Source organism: Sapajus apella, unplaced genomic scaffold (assembly GCF_009761245.1).
Source record: "Sapajus apella isolate SASKATOON/1434 unplaced genomic scaffold, GSC_monkey_1.0 scaffold23, whole genome shotgun sequence".
NCBI classification, from domain to species: domain Eukaryota; kingdom Metazoa; phylum Chordata; class Mammalia; order Primates; family Cebidae; genus Sapajus; species Sapajus apella.
In genome coordinates, this window is record NW_022436963.1 from 29,162,212 (window position 1) to 29,182,275 (window position 20,064).

The window sequence follows — 20,064 nt, forward strand, 5'->3', positions numbered from 1 at the left end:
AGGATCTCACTCTGTGGCCCAGGCTGGAGTGCAGTCATGTGATCTTGGCTTACTGCAACCTCTGCCTCCCAGGTTTAAACATATCTGCCACCTAGGCCTCCCAAGCAGCTGGGACTACAGGCGCATGCCACCATGCCTAGCTAATTTTTGTATTTTTAGTAGAGACAAGGTTTCACCATGTTGGCAAGGCTGATCTCAAACTCATGATCTCAAGTGATCCTCTTGCCTCAACCTCCCACAATGCTGGGATTATAGGCGTGAGCCACTATGACCGGCCTAACTCAATACCTTTTCATGATAAAAACACTCAACAAAGTGTAGAAGGGAACTACCTCAATCTAATGAAAGCCGTATATGAAAGAGCCACAGCTAACACCATGCTTAGCAGTGAAAAACTGAAAGCTTTTTCTCTAAGATCAAGGCAAGAATGCCCATTCTCAGCACTTCTATTTAACCTAGTTTTGGAAGTCCTAGACAGAGCAATTAGACAAAAAATAAATAAGTAAGTAAATAAATAAAAGGCATCCAAATTGGAAAGGAAAGAAGTAAAATTAATCTATGTCTGCAGATGACATAATCTTATATGTAGAAAGCTACAAAAATGAAAAACGAATAAACAATTTTAGCTAAGTTGCAGGATACAAAATCAACACACAAAAATCAATAGCATTTCTACACACTAATGAACAATCTGAAAAGGAAATTGAGAAAATAATACCACTTGTAATAACATCAGAAATAATAAATCTTAGGAATAAACCAAGGGGACAAATATTTATACTGAAAATTACAAAATATTGCTAAGCAAAGTCAAAAAACATATACATAAATAGACACTCATCCCTGTATTTGTGGATTAGATTTTAACTATTATTATTGGAGAGTCCATTCTACCTAAATTGATCTACAGGTTCAGTGCAATTTCTATCAATATCCTGATGGCATTTTTTGCAGGCATAGAAAATAAAATTCTTAAATTCATACAGAATTTCAAGGGACCCATGAATAACTAAAATAATCTTGAGAAAAGAATAACAAATTTGGAGGCCGCACATTTCCTGATTTCAAAACATCCTCCCAAAATGCCAGTAATCAGGATAGTGTGCTGCTGACATAAAAATAGATGTAAAGATTAATAGAACAAAATAGAGAGCCCAGAAGTAAACTATGGTGTCCATGGCCAAATAATCTTCAACAAAGATACCAAGACACTGGTGAAGAGATAGTCTCTTCAACAAATAATGTTGGAAAAACTGGATATCCATATGCAAAAAATGAAGTTGATCTTTTATCTTAAACTATACAAAACAATTTTATAAAATGAATCAGAGATGTAAACATAAAACTATAAAGTCCTAAAAGAAAATAGAGCTTCAGTACATTGGATTTAGCCATCATTTCTTGGATATGGTGCTAATACCATAGTTAAAAAAAAAAGACAAAGCCTGTAATCCCAGCACTTTGGGAGGCCGAGGCGGGTGGATCACGAGGTCAAGAGATCGAGACCATCCTGGTCAACATGGTGAAACCCCGTCTCTACTAAAAAAATACAAAAAAATTAGCTGGGCATGGTGGCGCGTGCCTGTAATCCCAGCTACTCAGGAGGCTGAGGCAGGAGAATTGCCTGAACCCAGGAGGCGGAGGTTGCAGTGAGCCGAGATCATGCCATTGCACTCTAGCCTGGGTAACAAAAGCAAAACTCCGTCTCAAAAAAAAAAAAAAAAAAAAAAAAAAAGACATTAGGATTACTTCAAACTGAAAAACTTCTGTGCAGATAAGGAAACAATCAATAGAACAAAAAGACAACCAATAGAATGGAAGATCATATGAGGGGCATTCAGAAAGTACATGGGAAATGCATATTATGAAAAAATTATGCATGGATTTCAAAACGTTTTTTACACTAAAACAAATTTCTACTAATGTGTTATAATATGTCTGATCAGAATCCAGTTTGAGGGACTAAGAAAGATAAGGCATCAGTTTGGAATAGCCTATATCAGAACAGCATGAATTCTGCCAAGATTGAAGAAAGAACAAACATCAAATTGATGGTAAATATTGGGTAGCAAAATGGCGACATTGTTGATGCCTTACCAAAAGTTTTTGGGGAAAATGCTCCAAAGAATCAGTGGTTTATAATTGGATAACTTGTTCTGAGAAGGCACAAAACAATTTTCAAGATGAAGCCTGTAATGCCAGACCATCCATGTTAATTTGCAAGGAAAAAATTAAGCTTATCTGTGCCCTGTTTAAAGTGGACTGATTAACACCAGAAACAATAGCCATCACCAGAGATATCTCAATTGGTTCAGCTAACACAATTCTGACAAAAATTGAAGTTGAGCAAACTTTCTACTCAATAGATGCCAAAATCATGTACCCTGATCAGCTGCAGACAAGAACAGAGCTTTCAATCAAAATTTCAAACTAGGGTCAGATTTTGAATTTTAAAATGGGATCAAGATCCTGAAGCATTTCTTCAAAGGGTTGTAACGAGAGATGAAACATGTCTTTACCAGTACAATCATGAAGACAAAGCATAATCAAAGAGATGGCTACAAAGAGGTGGAAGTGGTTCAGTCAAAGAGAAAATCAACTGGTCAAGAGCAAAGGTCATAGCAACAGTCTTTTGAGATGCTCAAAGCATTTATCTTATTGACTTTCTGGAGGGCCAAAGAATGATAACATCTGCTTAATATAAGAGTGTTCTTAAAAAGTCAGCCAAATCTTTAGCAGAAAAATGCCCAAGAAAACCACCAGAGAGTCTCCGTCTACCACAACAATGCTCCTGTTCATTCCTCTGACGATTTTGATGGGAAATCATTACATCTCCACCTTACAGTCAGAATATTAGAAACAGAATTGCCATGTGATCTAGCAATCCTAACGTTTGGTATATATTCAAAATAATTGAAAACAGCATGCTGAAGAGAGATTTGCACACCTGTATTAATTGCAGTGTTATTCACAACCAGGAGGTGGAGGAAACCTAAATGTCCATGGATAGTTGAAAGGATAGAGAAAATGTGTTTATATATATACAATGGACTGTTTTTTCTGTTATGTATTATAACATGAATGATCCTTGAGGACGTTATGCTAATGAAACAAGCCAGTCACAAAAAGCAAATAATGCATGATTCCACTTTGTGAGATGTCTAACATAGTCAAACTCATGGAAACAGAAAGTGGTGTTGTTCCCAAGGTCTGGGAGAGAGGAGGAGGAAATGGGGAGTTGGGTAATGGGTATCAGCTTTTAGTATTGCAAAGCAAAAACGTCTAGTGATGAGCTGCACAACAGCATGCATATAGTTAATACTACTGTACTGTATACTTAAACATTGTCAAGATGGTAAATTTTATATTATATGCTTTTTGCCACAATAAAAAAATGAAAGATTTAGTAGTATTTTTCAAACTTGAAGACTCATATGAATTACTTGTGAATTTTGTTGTTTAGATTCCAATTTCAAGTCTGAGGTGGGGCCTGGGATTCTGCATTTTCAGCAAACTTCAAAGTGATGCCATTGCTTCTGCTCTAGGGATCACATTTTCAGTGGCAAAAAAACTGTAAAATCACAGCTCTCTGTCTCTCTCGTAGCGGATGGAGTTCAGGAGTGTATATGTTTAACATGCTTCTCTGGGTGATTTTTATGGCCAGTTAAATTGAATTTAATTGAGGTGCCACAGATCTATAATCTGCTTTCTAGATCCCTTTGTTACCCAATTTAAACCATCACAGCAGAGTACCTTTCTAACTCATAAGATCAAGCAGATGTTGCAAGGAGGACAGGGCTGTTCTGTTGGTATAACCACCCTGTGTCCAGTTAATCCATGTTTCCATTGTTACATTATTCAAGGCGCCACGTGACCCAACAAAATTTCTATCAGTCATGTGGGGCTTTTTTTTTTAAACAGGAAGGAGGGCATTGGCTCCAACAACATTCAATCTCTTCTTTTTCCAACATGAGAAGACCATGGTTCTTCTATACTCCCAAAGAAAGTCATTTGCACTTAGTGTAAGGCCTATTGCTTTTGGTAAAGTCTTTTGAATGTGATGAAAATGAACATAGCATAAAGGCAAAATATATGCTCTCATTGCCTGCAAAACTGTTTCTGGTGCTTTATTGAACGAGCATGCTAAGCAAGATACCAGTCACTGCCACATTACGTAAACATAGCTCACCTACATTGTAATATGGTCCTGGTGTGGCTGCATGTCTAGAGTAGAGCCTGTATCATTGAAGGGCACAAAACTGCTATGATACCCTGTCTCACAAAGCCTCAGGAAACACATTGTTTGAGTAAGTAAACTCAAACTGAAGTTCTCACCTTCTCAGTGCTGGGTCAGCTTGGGCATACTTAGGGGGGAAATGAGGAGACCATGTGCTTCTGCAGAACAAGCCCCAAATCTAGGGCAAGCTGAACTTCCAGGGTACACTTGTGCTGTTACCTTCCCCTAAGTGTATGTGGTGGGAAAAGTAGGGAAAGGCAGCTACCTGTTAGAGCTAGCTCAGCAGGAGCTGATTCTATATATCTCTTCTCAACCCAGCATTCAGTGACTTCATGTTGATAGCTTGAAATTGGCCAAAGTAGGAGTATTTACACCACAGAAATTGGCAAAGACTACAAACCAAATTCTTTGGTGTTTTATTTTGTTTTGTTTTGTTTAGAGAGCCACTTATAAAACATTTACCATCATACTGGTTCAGATGATTTAGTAGTATAAATAGCCCATGTGGTAGTTCTTGGATAATTTGTTTTATTAGACTGAGGTACAACTCCAAAGAGGATATTATATCCTGAACACAGGCCTGAAAGTTCAAGAAGCCATGCACAATCCTATATGAAGGATAGAAAGGGATGTGGTATCCAGGCAAAGTCTCTTGAGAAGGGAATTTCCTGTTTTGAATTGAATCTCTGACTTCTTTGCTGCAACATATATTAATTTATTATTTTATTAATTTATTATTAATTAAATACCAGCTTTTTAATAACACGCAAAAGGAAAAGAGGCTCTTATTGATTTATGCCATAAGTCAGACAAAAGAAATATTGTTGCTCATTGGCAGGACATGGTGGCTCATGCCTAAAATCCCAGCACTTTGGGAGGCCGAGGCAGGAAGATCATTTGAAGTCAGGAGTTCAAGATCAGCTTGGCCAATATGATGAAACCCCATCTCTACCAAAATAAAAAATAAATAAATAAAAAATAAAAAATTAGCCAGGTGTGGTAGTGCACACTTGTAGTCCCACCTACTCAGGAGGCTGAGGCAGGAGAATCACTTAAACCCAGGAGGCAGAGGCTGAAGTAAGCCGAGATCGCACCACTGCACTTCAGCCTGAGTGACAGAGCGAAACACTGCCTCAAAAAAAAAAAAAAAAAAAAGATTGTTGCTTTTTAAAAATTGAGTTAATTCTTTCAATAGGTTTATTGATTAAAAATCAACTTTGTGTCAAGCACTGTGCCAAGTCCAAGGGATATACAGATCCAAGATACATATTCTTGCCTTCAAGGAACTGATGTTCCAATAATAGCTAATAATAAGAGCTACTACTTCCTAATCACTGAAATTCTAGGATTCTTACAATCATAGGCTGACTGTCATCGGTTCATTCAGCAGACATTGCACACTATTCACTACCTGCCTAACCAAGGGCATGAATTTGCATAAGAGTTTAGGACACTGACAAATAAATGAAATATCACCAATTTAGACTGATTTAAGAAGGTCAATGTGATTACAGAGTATTTAAAATGCATACTGTCTTATCTTTATATGGATATGATGGTTCAAAGGTGGTTAACAAGAAATCAGCAGCTGAAGCCCTACTTAAAGCATTATATAAGAATTATTTCTAATCAACATGTTGATTATTTGTATAAGAAATGATGTTGAAAATGTCTTTAAAATATTTTTCTGGGAATAAGAAGAATTTCCACCTATGTTCCCATAACTAAGTTTTGACTTTTCAAATCTTTTATAAAAATAAAAATGAAAAGGCTATGCCTGATCCTACTTGTTGGCAGAGAAAGCATTGATGAGAGATCTTGAAATGGCTCCTGTGCTCAAAAGTATTTGTCAGTTATCATAGAGCCTGAAGTGCCAATATTGAAGACGTATTTCTTATCCATACCAGCATGTAATACTCAGCAGTAAAAAGGAACAACACAACCGTGTGAATGGATCTCAAGAACATTATACTGAAAAAACCCCCCAAAGGTCACATACCGCATGATTACACACCACACATATACAGACTCTGACACACACACAGACTCTGACACACACACATATGTATATAAAACATTCTCAGAATGACTCAACTATAGTAATGGGGGAGAGGTTAGTGGTTTCCAGGGGTTACAGAGGGGAGATAGGCAGAGGCTGGATATGACTATGAAGGGGAAGCAAGAGGAAGATCCTTGTGACAATCGAGTTGCCTATCTCGATTTCCGTCGTGCTTTTGCCCAGTCTACATGTGTGATATATACACATTATACCAATTATCAGTTTCTTTGCTTTGATGTTTAACTGTATCTACATAAGATGTAACCATTGGGGAGACTGGGTGAAGGATGTACAGGACCTCTCTGTATGATATTTGGAACTTTCTGTGGGTCTATAATTATTTCAAAATAAGAATTTTCTGTTTTCAAACAATGATGTATTTCTCTTACTCCACGAAATTTTTCAGCATAAAAAAAGTCCCTGATAATTGTGGTGGGGTTAGTGCAGCAGTGGAAGTAGCAGTGGAGAAGGAAGGTATGAAGTTCTTAATCTGGAACAAATATTGTGCTAAGTACTTTATGTTCAATACATGTATTATTTAATCCTCAAAACAATCTCATGATTGTAAATATTTTTATAGTAACTTGCCCAATGGAATGGGAGTTTATAAACCCAACAACTGCCCATGGAAGAAGTATTATTAGAGCCATTAGAAAACAGGGCATTCAATGAATTAGACCAAAACAGTAGGAGGATGGATATTAGGCACATTACAAGAGCCACATAGTGCTAACATCAAAATGGAAAAATTATCTACTTCAGAGTTGTGTTGAAAGTCTCCTTGTGAATATCATTAATGATCAGAAAGCACTATTTTTAGAGGGCCTCACTGTCACCCAGGCTGCAGTGCGATGGTATGATCATAGCTCACTGCAGCCTTGAACTCCTGAGTTCAAGTGATCTTCTCACCTCAGCCTTCCAAGAAGTGAGGACTACAGGCATGTACCACTACACCTAGCTAATTTGTGTGTGTGTGTGTGTGTGTGTGGTGACTGAGTCTCACTGTGTTGCTGCAGCTGGTCTTGAACTCCTGGTTTCAAGTGATCCTCCTGCCTTGGCCTCCCAAAGTGCTAAGATTTACAGGCCTGAGCCACCACACCTGGCCTCAGAGAGGGCTGATTTTTGAATCAGCCATTCTGAAACAGTGGACCTAGAAAGAAGAAGTCTTCTACCAGTAGCCTGCTTTCTAGATAGCAATCCAACAGGCCAGAAGAAATTTGGGGTCTCATAATCTGATACCAGTATTTTCTCCTCAGTAGTAAAACGATTTGAATTAATACATTCACTCTAAGCTTGTTTTTTAGGGAATGATGACGTAATAGCTAAAGAGAGTAGAAAAAGTTTAAAGTAATAAGAAATGCTGAACTTCCAAAAAAGCTGGCCTTAATATTCTTCTCAACTGGCAGTGTTCCCAGTGATGCTTCTATCACAGCCTGTGATAGAACTGGCATGCATACTAATCCTTTCTTCTTCAATAATATAGTAAGACATCATATCCATGTATTTCCCAAATAGGACTGCCACTGCATATCTACTTAAGGAGTTATCATTCTACTGTTTCCCTTCAGAAATGATGCAAAGGCAAAAAACAAACAAACAGAAACAACTTTTGCTTTTGAGGGGCTCTGTTGGCCGCTTAAAATACTCTTGATAAATAACCAAAAGTCATTTAATTCACTAAAAACAAATCGTTGTGAATTACAAAGAGGGCTTCTCTCAGCCAGATGCTTCCCACAGATCAAGTTAATATAATAAAGATCATTGATAAATAATAAAAAGTTGCATTTCTCATATAGAAGAGGTCCCATAATACAACTCATTCTAACACTGAGGGAGTGGTGCCCTCTAGCAGTGTATGTGAGAAATATTATCCTTTAAGTATAATAAATATAGCAAGTGAGGATCTCCCAGTATCTGAGCTACTGTCAGACTTAAGGGGTAATTTGACAGTTGATTTTGTCTTTTCTCATCTACTAGGAACCTACTGAAGTTTCACTTCCATGTGCACTAATTTTTTAAGTGCCAGCAAAGGTTAGATTCTAATAGTGCCCTTTTGGGGACTTTACCAATGGCTTTTAAAACCTCATTCCCTGTGAATGTCACATGGGACAGTTCCCTTTCACTTTTCCTTCAAACCTCCCCTAGGTCAGTTTTTGGGGATCAGAATAAAGGGTATAAATAGGAAAAAGCACCATCTTGCAAGCTGAACAACATCTCAGGTGCAAAAGATGGTCACAAATTGCCAGATTGTTAAGAAATCTATTAATGGCTCAAGTATTCAAAAACTGATGAAGTTTTGACAATTTTCCCTTAAAAGTACCACAGTTTATGGTTACAGCTGATAGATTTGCAGGGTTAGATAACGTCAGAAGCTAATTAGGTAAATTGAGTAAACAAAAACTTGATTTTTCTTTTTTTAACATCCAGTCTAGCTCTGTCGCCCAGGCTGAAGTGCAGTGGTGCAATCTCAGCTTACTGCAGCTTCCACCTCCCAAGTTCAAGTGATTCTCATGCCTCAGTCTCCCCAGTAGCTGGTATTACAGACATACAACACCACATATAATTTTTGTATTTTTAGTAGAAACAGGATTTCGCCATGTTGGCCAGGCTGGTCTCAAACTCCTGGCTCATGTTATCCACCCACCTCAGCCTCCCAAAATGCTGAGATTACAGTCATGGGCCACCATGCCTGGCCTCGAATTTTTAACTGCATTTTTATTAATGAAAGATGTTCAAGCCAGTCTTATCTCTAAGATATCCAAAAGATTATATGCACACAAATAGTACGTTATAAATGCCTTTGAAACTGAAAGGTGTGTTTTCTGGTTTCTGTGTGTGATATGCTATTTCAAATCTTGTAAAGTCAAAATATAGTTTTTTGACAAATATGCCCATGTGTTGTGCACAGTTTGATTTATGTAAACTCATTTCAAATGCAATTGCAGAATTCCTCCTGAATGGATGAAAAATACCTGCCTAAAGTGATAAAAAATATATGAGTGTAGAAAGATATAGTTTTAAGAAGGGATTTTTATATGATACGGATTTATAACTCTGTTTCACAAAATACCCTTTAAAAATTTTTTTCAAGAATACTTGACTTTTTTTTTATATATATATTTTTGAGTCAAGTCAGCAGTTTGCATTGAGTTTGCTCTGCTGAAACACTTTTCTGTGACATAAATTAGCTTATGTGGAATTGGTAAGTAGGGGAATGGTGTCAGTATAACATAAACACTGGATGTGTTCAGATATTTTACTAAGTAGCAGCAACTAAACACAAAGCCTACGAACACAGATTAACACAGCTAGCCAAGGGAAAATACCTACTGCACGATTCCCATGCATGCCAGATTCTCCCTTTTGGCGCAGTTTGGCCACTTACTCTAACATGGCAGTGCTTATTGTATAATTCTCAATCTTTCTGCAATTTGCACTTATTTCATAGCTTAGCAATCTCAAATCTTCCTTCTTTCTTCCATCAAGCTACCTTCTCATGCATGTGCACACACACATACACACATTGTATTTTTTGTAGTATTTATTATGAATCGAACTTATATTTTTGATCATGTTTATATTTAATTATGCTTGATATTATTAGTATGGTTATTCTTTCTGTAGTGTTCTTGTTACATAAATATTGTTACACAAATATTGAGAAGGTATGTCCTGACTCTATCTTTTTCATAAACCTTACAATTTTTATTATGTAATTTTGCAGACCATACAAGAAATACATTTATCTCATTACAGCAAAAACATCTGTACACCTGTACTTGCACTCTACTTATTATGTACTTATTATCATTGAATTACTCCCTGAATGATAGACTCCCCTAATAAATCTGAGGTAAACAGATTGAGATATCAATTACCTACTAGATTCATTTTTAAAATTTTACCTTCTCATGATAATACTAGCCCCATGTGTATATTGCATGGTCCTGTTAAAACGTAACCTTTCCATCTTTATTTGTTTCTTGGCAGTTACCGAAAGTATTTCCACAAAAAATGAATACAATCAAGATTTAACTTGCTTCCACTGAAGGTTGTTTTCATTTTTAAAGATCATTAGCCTATGATTTAGGTACTTTTAAAAAATTGGCCCCCATTACCCCTGAAGGCCCTGCATTCATATAACACATACTCCCAGTCCTCCTTTAAGTAATTTGTGGTTTACATTTAAATTTTACATTCAACATGGTCTTAAATATTAAATTCCAGCAGGTCAAACTGCAGTGAGTCAGGGTTTTAAAATATGATAAAATTAAGATTCCAAGAAATGAATCCTTCATTCCAAAATCTCTTCCTGCACATTAATTCGGTTAACTCAGAAGAAAATAGATATTTTCCAGGAAGATGTCTTTTATTTTACTTTTGTGAGAATACAAATATATATCTTTTGTTTTAGGAAAGAAATCATTCTTTAATAGTATTTCCGTATAACTATGTTACTGGTGTTAGCATGAGTGAATTTTTTAAAACACTAATGGTAAGCATGTAATAGAGCTTTCTCAATACTTATGCTCCAAGAGCAAGTCACAGTTCTCCTAAATGAACCAAGCATTGCATTAGGCACTTGCAGTGAAAAGCTAAACAAAGCCCTGTTTTTAAGGAGAAGCATACAGAATGTGACAATATAGACAGTTCAACACATTCTCTAATGGAGACACACATGAACAGAGTGCTATGGGATGAACAGAGGTGGTGACCGTATCAGAGAGGGAATCCTTTAACTTACACAATAAAAATAAAAATAAATAAATTTCTTATGGAGTTTCTAATTTTGTTTCTTTCTCTTTTGATTTTCTGAAATTTTAAAATGTTTGTTCACTTGGACATAGAATAAATTTTCTTTAAAATAATCCCTCAACAGGGAAATGAGAGTATTCTATCTTGATCTTCACGGTGGTATATACCAAATTCATCAAACTATACACACACAAATGGTACATTTTACCAAATACAAATTATACCTCAGGTTTAATAAATCTATCAAAACATACAGTGCTACATACTTAAAAAAATTAGCTTCCACCCTTTGGTGACTAAGGTGGCAATAAGTGTATTAGAGAAAAAAAAAAAAAAAGACTAAGGAATTATCTCATGGAAGGCTGTCTTGAATAATAATTATTTTTTGTACTGTCTTTCAGCTGTAGGTCCAGATTTTTCAAGAACACTCTTGAAAAGAGTAACTCTTGTCAAAGTGGGAGGTGAAGTTGTCATCGAGTGTAAGCCAAAAGCATCTCCAAAACCTGTTTACACCTGGAAGAAAGGAAGGGACATATTAAAAGAAAATGAAAGGTACTATCTTGAATTATTTTCAATATTTAGTTTACCTGTAGTAATTTGTTGTTCTGTTATTAATAGTTCTAAGGGGAAGGTGGAGTTACTATCTGCTATTCCTGAACTAAGTGTTAAAAAAGAACAGAAGCTTTGGAAGGGTGAGTGGTGAGTTACTGATCTTTATAGTCCTTCTGGATTTGGGAATTCTACAAAGCACTCCCTGCAGAGAAAGATCACATGATCGCTGTGAAGACTGCCAGAGCTGCCTTAAGGTGAACAGCTACAAATATCCTCTCTGATTTTAGCCTGAAATTTTTGTAGATTTGCCCACCTTTTCCCATCCTAACTCCTTTGGCGTGTGTAAATAAGCCCACATCTTATTTGCTATGATAACCCTTCAATTATTTGGCAGTAGCTATTATGTCTCCCGTTAGTTTTTCTCTTTTGGGGGCTATCTCTAATTTCAAAACTCATTCTTCATACAGCAGATTATTATGCTTGATTTTTATTTAAATTACATCTTTTTGAGACAACAGGTTTTTTTCTTTCTAATATCTAAACTCTTCATCTGTATATTTTTAGATGAATTACATCTAGAATGCATGTAGTGTATACAATGCAAATATATAGGAGTTACTTGAGGTACTACATTAGCTTGCACGAAATGGCAGGTGTCTCTAAGACCTTTTCTTGGCTGTTACCCCTATAAAATATCCCTTGCCTTTTTCTGTAATCTACTCAATCTGTTGCAAAATTGTAATTATTCATGAATCTGTTTGTCACCTATAAGACAGGATTTGCCGGCTGTAGATATAATGATTTTAATTAATGCTAAAGGTCAAGTACTCAAGAATGCAAGAAGGAAGCCTGTAAAAATGTGTATGTATCTACCCTTTACACCTGTACACCTTTAGATTTGCATATACAAATTAAATCTGATGATGACAGTGTCCATTTAAACGGTTTTTGTAAACAAACCTGATATGGTTTATAAATGGTGTATTCACACATTTTTTTTTTAACACTTGCTATGTACTACGGAGTAGCACATGTATTAAATTCGTAGTATACCTCCCTTTCTGATTTCTGGTATATCAAGAAAGCAGTGTAGTTCATTGAATGTTGACATGGCATTCAAATTTGTAGCCAAACCTGAAAATTGATAGCACAGTTGCTTATACTGCAGTCTTTAACATGAGATTCATTTTCTATTTACTTCAGTGTTTCTTAAAATGTGGTACATGATATTACTTTTACTAGTTATGTATTTACTTTTAATATAGTTGGAATATAACTAGTATGTACCACATGTATTGCTCAGAACAAGGTTATATTTTAAAAGTTTTAATTTTAAAATGACATTAAGAAAATAATATGGGTATTAGACATGTTAAAAATCATGAATGAATTAAGTTATAATAACACTGTAGGTCAATCAGGAGAAGCTAAGCTGTGCTACTGTGACAAGCAACCCTTAGTCCTGGCCTATAACAACAAAAGGCAATTTCTCCTTCGCACCCCATGCACACCAGGGGTCTGGTGGGGGCTCTGCTCCTCTCTAAGGCCAGGCTGGTGAACCAATATGCTCTGGAATACTGCCATTGCAGAAGGAAAAGAGCCAAACGTGCATGGGTTCTTAAAGCTTCTGCTTAGAAGTGCAGCGCTGCATTTTCACTCACATTGCGTTGGCCAAAACAAGTCTTATGTTCCTGCAGCCCAGAGTGAAATATAATCCTACTATGTGCCTGGAAGCAAAGAGACAACCTAATATTTTGAACAGGATTCATGACTGCATACTACTGCTGCAGATTAACCATTGTTATAAGCTAATTAAATTACCTTTGGAAAAATAGTATGTCAGTATCAAGAATTCCATATGATAAGTGAATTTAATTGATTGTTTCTACCACTTGACTTACTACAAATTTCTGATTTGACTAATAGGGTTCAAATATGCTTCAACATTTTGCACTAAACTATATATTTAAACTGAGGAAACTCCCTATCATTACCCAATTCCTGCTATTTATCACCTCCACCTCCACTAGTGTCACCAGGCTAGTCCCAAACTATCAATATTAGCACTTATTCTTCACATGAGTACTGTGTTCTCACAGTTCTGATCCTCCCTCCCACCTTACTCAGAATTTATTAACCAGATGTGATGATTTTGGTAATGCAAATGCATTGAAAAACTGGCCAGGTGTAGTATATAGGGGAATGATGGGGACTTGAGCGTGTGCCCCATCCAAGGGAGACACCTGCCACTCAGCCATATGGAGACTCAGGTCAGGTGCCTCTCCATCTTATTGTTCTTCAAGAGAAACTAGAAATCTAGACTTTTGTTTGAGCTTCCAACTTTTACATGTCAGCAACTAATTTTTATTCTGATGGATGTACAATATAAACTGTGTGCCTATAGACCAAGTTTACTTCATGAGCTACTGGTTTTTAACTTCTGAGAAAGACACAGCAAGTGGAACATTTCATAATTTCTTAAATGGGTAAACAATAAGAAAGATTTTACAGTTTTTTTCTCATTGGCAGAGAAGAGATTCTGCCATTTTTCTCATTTCTTTCTGAAAGAGAAGAGGAAAAATTAAGTGGATGAGTGCGCTAAAGCAATCGTAGATGAAGCTGATGAGTAAAAAAATTTTAGAACTCCTTGTTTAGGAAAGGGTTAGCCTGGTAGACCAACACGAAGTGCAAAATTCTTTGGCTATACAGCGTTCAGTAATAATTTCTAATACACTGCCTCATTCGCCTTAATTCTCTTTTGAGATATAGAATCTTAGGAATCAAAAGGCAAGTTTTTAACCTTTGATTAAAGAGATTATTAATCCCTTAAGTATAAAATACTGGCATAACACAGTGAAACAAGACTTTATGATCAAGCACTCTTTATTAATGTTCTGCCTAAATTCTGTGTTTTAAAAGACTTTGCTAAACTCGTACTTATTGACATTTAATTTCAATTTTAATTAATCAGCTGCCTACAAATGAGTTTACAGTAGTGGTATTAGAAGCAACATGTCAAAAATTAAAAAAGTTTTATCTCATCTAACCATATGGTGATATTGTAGTTAGCTAAGTGAATATAGAGATTGAGAAACACTGGTTTAACATTAACATGTCTGTTATCTTAAAAATATGTTTTAAATATTTTCTTATTTTGGCTTCCCATTCTTTTGGAAATTTACAGCATATCCACACTAGCTTTATCTATGTTAATCCAAGCATCTAAATGAAAGATTGAAAATTCAAATAATTGTATAGCATTCTTCTTGGGTAGAATATCTATAAACGTAAAACATTTCTTATTGTCTTGTATATGTCTCCAGCAATCAGTGTAGGCAATATCAGACATTTAAAATGGCGAAGACCTGTCACACAGCTCAAGAGATTTAGTCCTCAGAAGAGGTCTCTACTCACCATGAAAGCAGTTGGAATCATTTGGATGAATTGAGTAATTGTCACTAACTGAATAAGGTTGATTATTTTATTTACTTTAGTTTTTAGACAGAAGCTACTTTGAGGCAGATAAGGCTGAAGTCGACCTATTAAAAACAAAAACATTAAAATACAGAAATAGCAGAATCATTTAAAAAAAAAAAACAAAAACCTAGAATCCTAGAATTATAAGTCGCTATCCAACCATTGTATCAACTAGGGTGGATGTTTTTGGTTGCAAGTAAGAGAAACCAATTCAAAACTGGCTTAAGGGCAAAAGAGAATTCATTGGCTCATGTATTTGAGAAGATGATTCGGGATGGATTGCAACTGTAGGTATGACAGGGCTCAGGTGCTCACACATTTTTATCAGGACTCTGTCTTGCTGTCTTCCTGTCTCACACAGGCTCTTCTTTCCTACCAGTAGGATGGCGACTGAAGCTACCTGCTCACCCTCTTTTCCAGTGTATAGCGAGAGTTCCTGAATAGAATCAAATAAGCTTCCCTTGGTCAATGTCCTTCTCTGAACCAGTCACGCTCAAGGAGGATCTGATCTGCTGATCAATCCTAAAAGCACATGGGGAAGCCCATCTCAAACCCCATGGACTGAGAATGGGATAGGGGTTTTTCCAAAGAAATCAAGCTGCTCTCACCAGAAGAAGAGGGAATGGACACTGGGCGGACGCTGATACCAAATTCCCACCATAATCATAGAGCCCATCTTCCATTTCAGGGCAGGATCCCCATAATTGGCTGGGCTCACATCCTTCCCTGGTTACTAATAATGATGGAAACCTAACTAATTGTTAGAAGATTATGTCCTTGCAGCTTCCACTCATTTTTGATTTCATTTTCCGGAATTTTACTGGCAAATCAAATTGTTCCCCACCACCTGCCCCCTTCCCTTTCTACACTGGAGGGCTACTTTATGTTTTCTTTCAATTCTTTTCCAAGCCCAAATGTCCCCCCTTGTATCTGATATTTTTCAGATGACATTGTTCAGCATCCTCTCACTGGTTTGGTCATTTCCAAGCATTTTTAATAAGGGAATACTTAGCTTTATCTCCACAGAAAAGGATGATGATTATAACTGTTATGGTAAGAGAAAAAATTATCTTCAGTGAGTTTGGATTAGTAAGTCAAGCAAGTGAATGATATATCATAGAAAGACCACTCTCTGCCAATATTTATTTTTTTAAAATTAACATGGTGCTTAGACAAGATAGTTTAGTTGTCTTGAAAGAAATCACTGAGAAAAATATTTTACTTTTCACTGAAACCAAAGAAATGAGTAAACTGTTACTCTCATTAATGTGTAAATAAAAGCTTCTTATTCTTATACTTAAGAATTTCCCTCCACCCTTTTAAATATTAGACTAATACGTTATGTCAAGCTAATGGATAATAAGCAGGAATAGGTATGCCACTAAATTTTTCCAAAAAGAATCTCACTAAACTATATATTTAAAATCTCAGACCTACAGCCTGCATGTCGCAGGCTTGGGTTTAGAATAGCAGCATGACTCTGTTTTGTGAATATAGCCAATTCCAGTTTCAGTCCATGGAGCATTCACTGGGTATTTACCTTTGCTTGGAGATAGAAAAACGTACATGAACCCACCCCTCAAGGTGCCCATAGACTAGCACAGGGGCCCAGTAGCACAATATCAATATAAATTTTTCAACGATCCTGAGGCATATGTTATAAAGGTGATATATTGAGAAGGAATACTAAAAAATGTAGGGCAGCAATAGATCGTGGAGGCCTTGTATTTTATGTCTGTAGAGTTTAGACTTGAATCAGAAGGCCATGGACAGAATTGAAGGATTTTATGCAAGGGAGTGTGCAGTCATATGCATGCTACAGAAAGATTACTGTGCCTGCAACATGCAGAAGGAATCAGGGTAAGGCAAGGTTGAGGATGAAGAGAGGCCAATTCCAATAGCAGTCTAGGAAGAAAATCATAACACATGGATCACGTCAGTCTCTTGAGAGTGAAATAGAGAAGGCCAATATATAGTCTACTAAAGGGTAGAATTTAAAACACTTAATGACCTAGTAAGTAGAAGGATTGAAAAAAGGAGACGGAAAAAAAGAAAATGATTCCTAGGATTCCATCTTGAGGAGCTGCTGCAGTAGTAAACAGAGAAGAAGCAAGACTGATGGGGGCAAATAAAGAGGTTACTGTTAGCATGTTGTATGTAAGGTGCCTGTAAGTGGTGATGTCATTCAAATGGAGATTTTCATTCAAGTGTCACCTGCTCGGAGATACCTTTTCCCAGTAACCTATTTAAAATTGTAAAACTCTCCTCTTATTTTCCTAATTTATGTATTTTACAGTATTTGTCACTATCCACATACTACATATTAACTTTTAAACCTTATTGTTTATTATTTTTTAGAGACAAGGTCTTGCTCCATTGCCTAGGCTGGACAGCGGTGGTGTGATTGTAGCTCACTACAGCCTCAAACTCCTGGCCTCAAGTGATCCTCCCACCTCAACCCCCTGAGAAGCTAGGATCACAGGCACATGCCACCATGCCCAGCTAATTTTTTTTTTTTTTTTTAAGACACAGAGTCTCGTTATGTTGCCCAGACTGGTCTTGAATTCCTGCCCTCAAATAAACCTCCTGTCTCAGCCTCCCAAAGTGCTAGATTACAGGAAGAAGCCACCACACCTTACCCACTTTTTAACTTTATTATCAGTCTTCTCCAGCCTCCACCCATTGGATTGTAAATTCCATGAGAATAGAAATTTGTGCCGCATTTTGTGTGTGTGTGTGTGTGCGTGCGTGTCTGTCTTAAACAGTACAAATTTAGATTCTTATACTTCTGGAGGTACAAATTCTGCTACGGGCCTCATTGGTCTAAAAATCAAGGTTTCAGCAGAGATACATTCATTCTGGAGTCTCTAGGGGAGAATCTGATTCCAGCTTCTACAGGTCACCACCACTCTTTGGCCTGTGATCCCTTTGCTCCATCTTCAAAGCTTAATGAAAAGTGAAGGAGGCAGGTCTCAATCGGCAGCAGTTTATTTAGCCAGGGTTGAGGACCTGGCTGGGAAATACCTACATCACAGGAGCATCTGTTACTGGTGCTTTTTCAAAAGGGGGTTTGAGGATTTTTCAGTATTTAAAAGGGAAAGAGCAAGCGAGAGAGAAAAAAAAGGGAGGGAGGGTGGACAGAGAGGCAGATGCTTACATTCTTATGAGGCTGTAATCAGCCTCAGTACATCTACATTTTACATGTGAAAAGAGGGCATTGAGGAAAAAATCAGTTATGCATTTGTTGCAGGGTCAGCCAAGGGAAAATTTCTGGTTTTGTCCTTGTCCTCTCCCTGGGAAGATAAGCTGGTAATTGACATTGTCAGGGTGAGAGTCAACGGAATTTGGTCTTAGGGTTAGATTATACGAGGGATATGTATCCTGCAAGATTTAGGGGCTCACGAGGAATTTCATTTGCGGCACAGGCCATCTAGGGAGATATGCAGCCTTCTAGCATTGTGGGAACCTGGCTTATGGGTGAGGCTATGTCACAGGGTTGCAAAATTACAGCTATCAGTCTGGGAACAAAAGGAAAGCAGTATTGTGTGACTCAGTTCCCAAGCTTAACTTTTTCTTTGGCATAGCGAGTTTGGAATCCCAAGATTCTATTTTCTTTCGTGCTAGTAAAGGCAAGTTCTTCTCCCATTCCATATTCTGACCTCTCCTGCCTCCTTCTTCCATTTTGAAAGGCTTTTCTTTAATTGGGCCTTCTGTGTATGTTTTGTTGCATTCTTTAACACTAGAACGCTGCCTGGCGTAGCATAATTGCTATATGGGTGTCTAATAGGAAACTGAAAGTACAGGTCTGAGTCCAGGAGTAGAGACAGAGATCCAGACATCATCAGTAGATAAGAAGCCATGGAGTGCACACGTTCATCTAGAAAGAGTTCTACAGAATGAGAACATCTGTGGTTCAAGGGAAGGTACACTGAGGAACGGACACATTCAAAGAATGAGCGGAAGCCACACCTGCTGGGTGGTTTGAAGGAGGAGACTCAAAGACGCGGGAGAACATCTAGGAGAAAGTAACAAACAGAAGCCAAGGGAACAGAAAGGTGCAACAAGGAGTAAGCACTTGGTGTGTCTAAGACCTTCAAAAAAATAATGATGCAAGCATGACTGCTGGATTTAGGAATCTTAACTTTACCTAGACTGGAGGACCTTTAGCCCATTGTGGACCAGTTTTAAAGACTCAATAAAATTGTGTAAACATCCATATTTTTAGGCATGTCTTGCCAGACTGAAATACGTGTTTAGGTCTCTCTCACCCTCACAGGTAATCAGATCAAGTCTAGCATTCTGTGAAAATATCCAACTGAAATAAGAATGAATTTCATGCTCATATGTCTTGCCTATAGACACTGATGTCTGCCTCTAAGGTGAAATTACATCATAACCCTAATTTGCCTGTCTTCCCAAAGGCTTTTGGAAGAGTTGAAATTCATGTAAGACATGGAAGGAAATCCCAGTGCAGGGCTGCACAACTCGATGTTGCATATAAGGTGTGAAACCTAGGTGGGAAGATGCTGGCAGTCTGGGAGGCAGAGCAAATGTGATGGCAGGTATTTGCCCAGAAGGCCGATAGAATCCTAGTGTGGAAAGGAAAGTTTATTGCTTCAGGCATTCCGTTTCTCTACTGGAGGCAGAGTGCTATATATGTGCTCTTAATGAGAAACCTGCCCTCAGGATATCTCTTACAGTTGCTGCAGAGCTATACAGCTCTGTTATTAGGAATTCTGCCCTGGGGAACAATTATGTTATTGCGATAATTAGAGGCAGTTCATCTCCATAATAATGGAAATCCTGCCTTGGAGGCAAAACAACATCAAAGCAACATGAGCGTCATTGCTCTAGTTAGAATCTGTTGCCCTGCTTATTGGTAGTACAATCATTTTAATTTTGCATATGCAGTTACAGAAAGAGAGCTTATCTTGCTCTTCAAGTTCAGACCAGAACTTCCTCCATTACTTCACTTTGTCTCTCC

General features: G+C 37.3%; 1 protein-coding gene across 6 annotated transcripts in view; it reads left to right on the forward strand.

Moving 5' to 3' along the window:
- The window catches only part of CNTN4 (contactin 4), a 969,481-nt gene that overhangs the window by 821,609 nt on the left and 127,808 nt on the right, over window positions 1–20,064 (forward strand). For all 6 annotated transcript variants that reach the window (XM_032289676.1, XM_032289672.1, XM_032289675.1 and 3 more), the window contains one exon: window positions 11,453–11,603. In XM_032289676.1, the coding sequence (XP_032145567.1) occupies window positions 11,453–11,603 (151 nt within the window). The remainder of the gene's footprint in view (window positions 1–11,452; window positions 11,604–20,064) is intronic.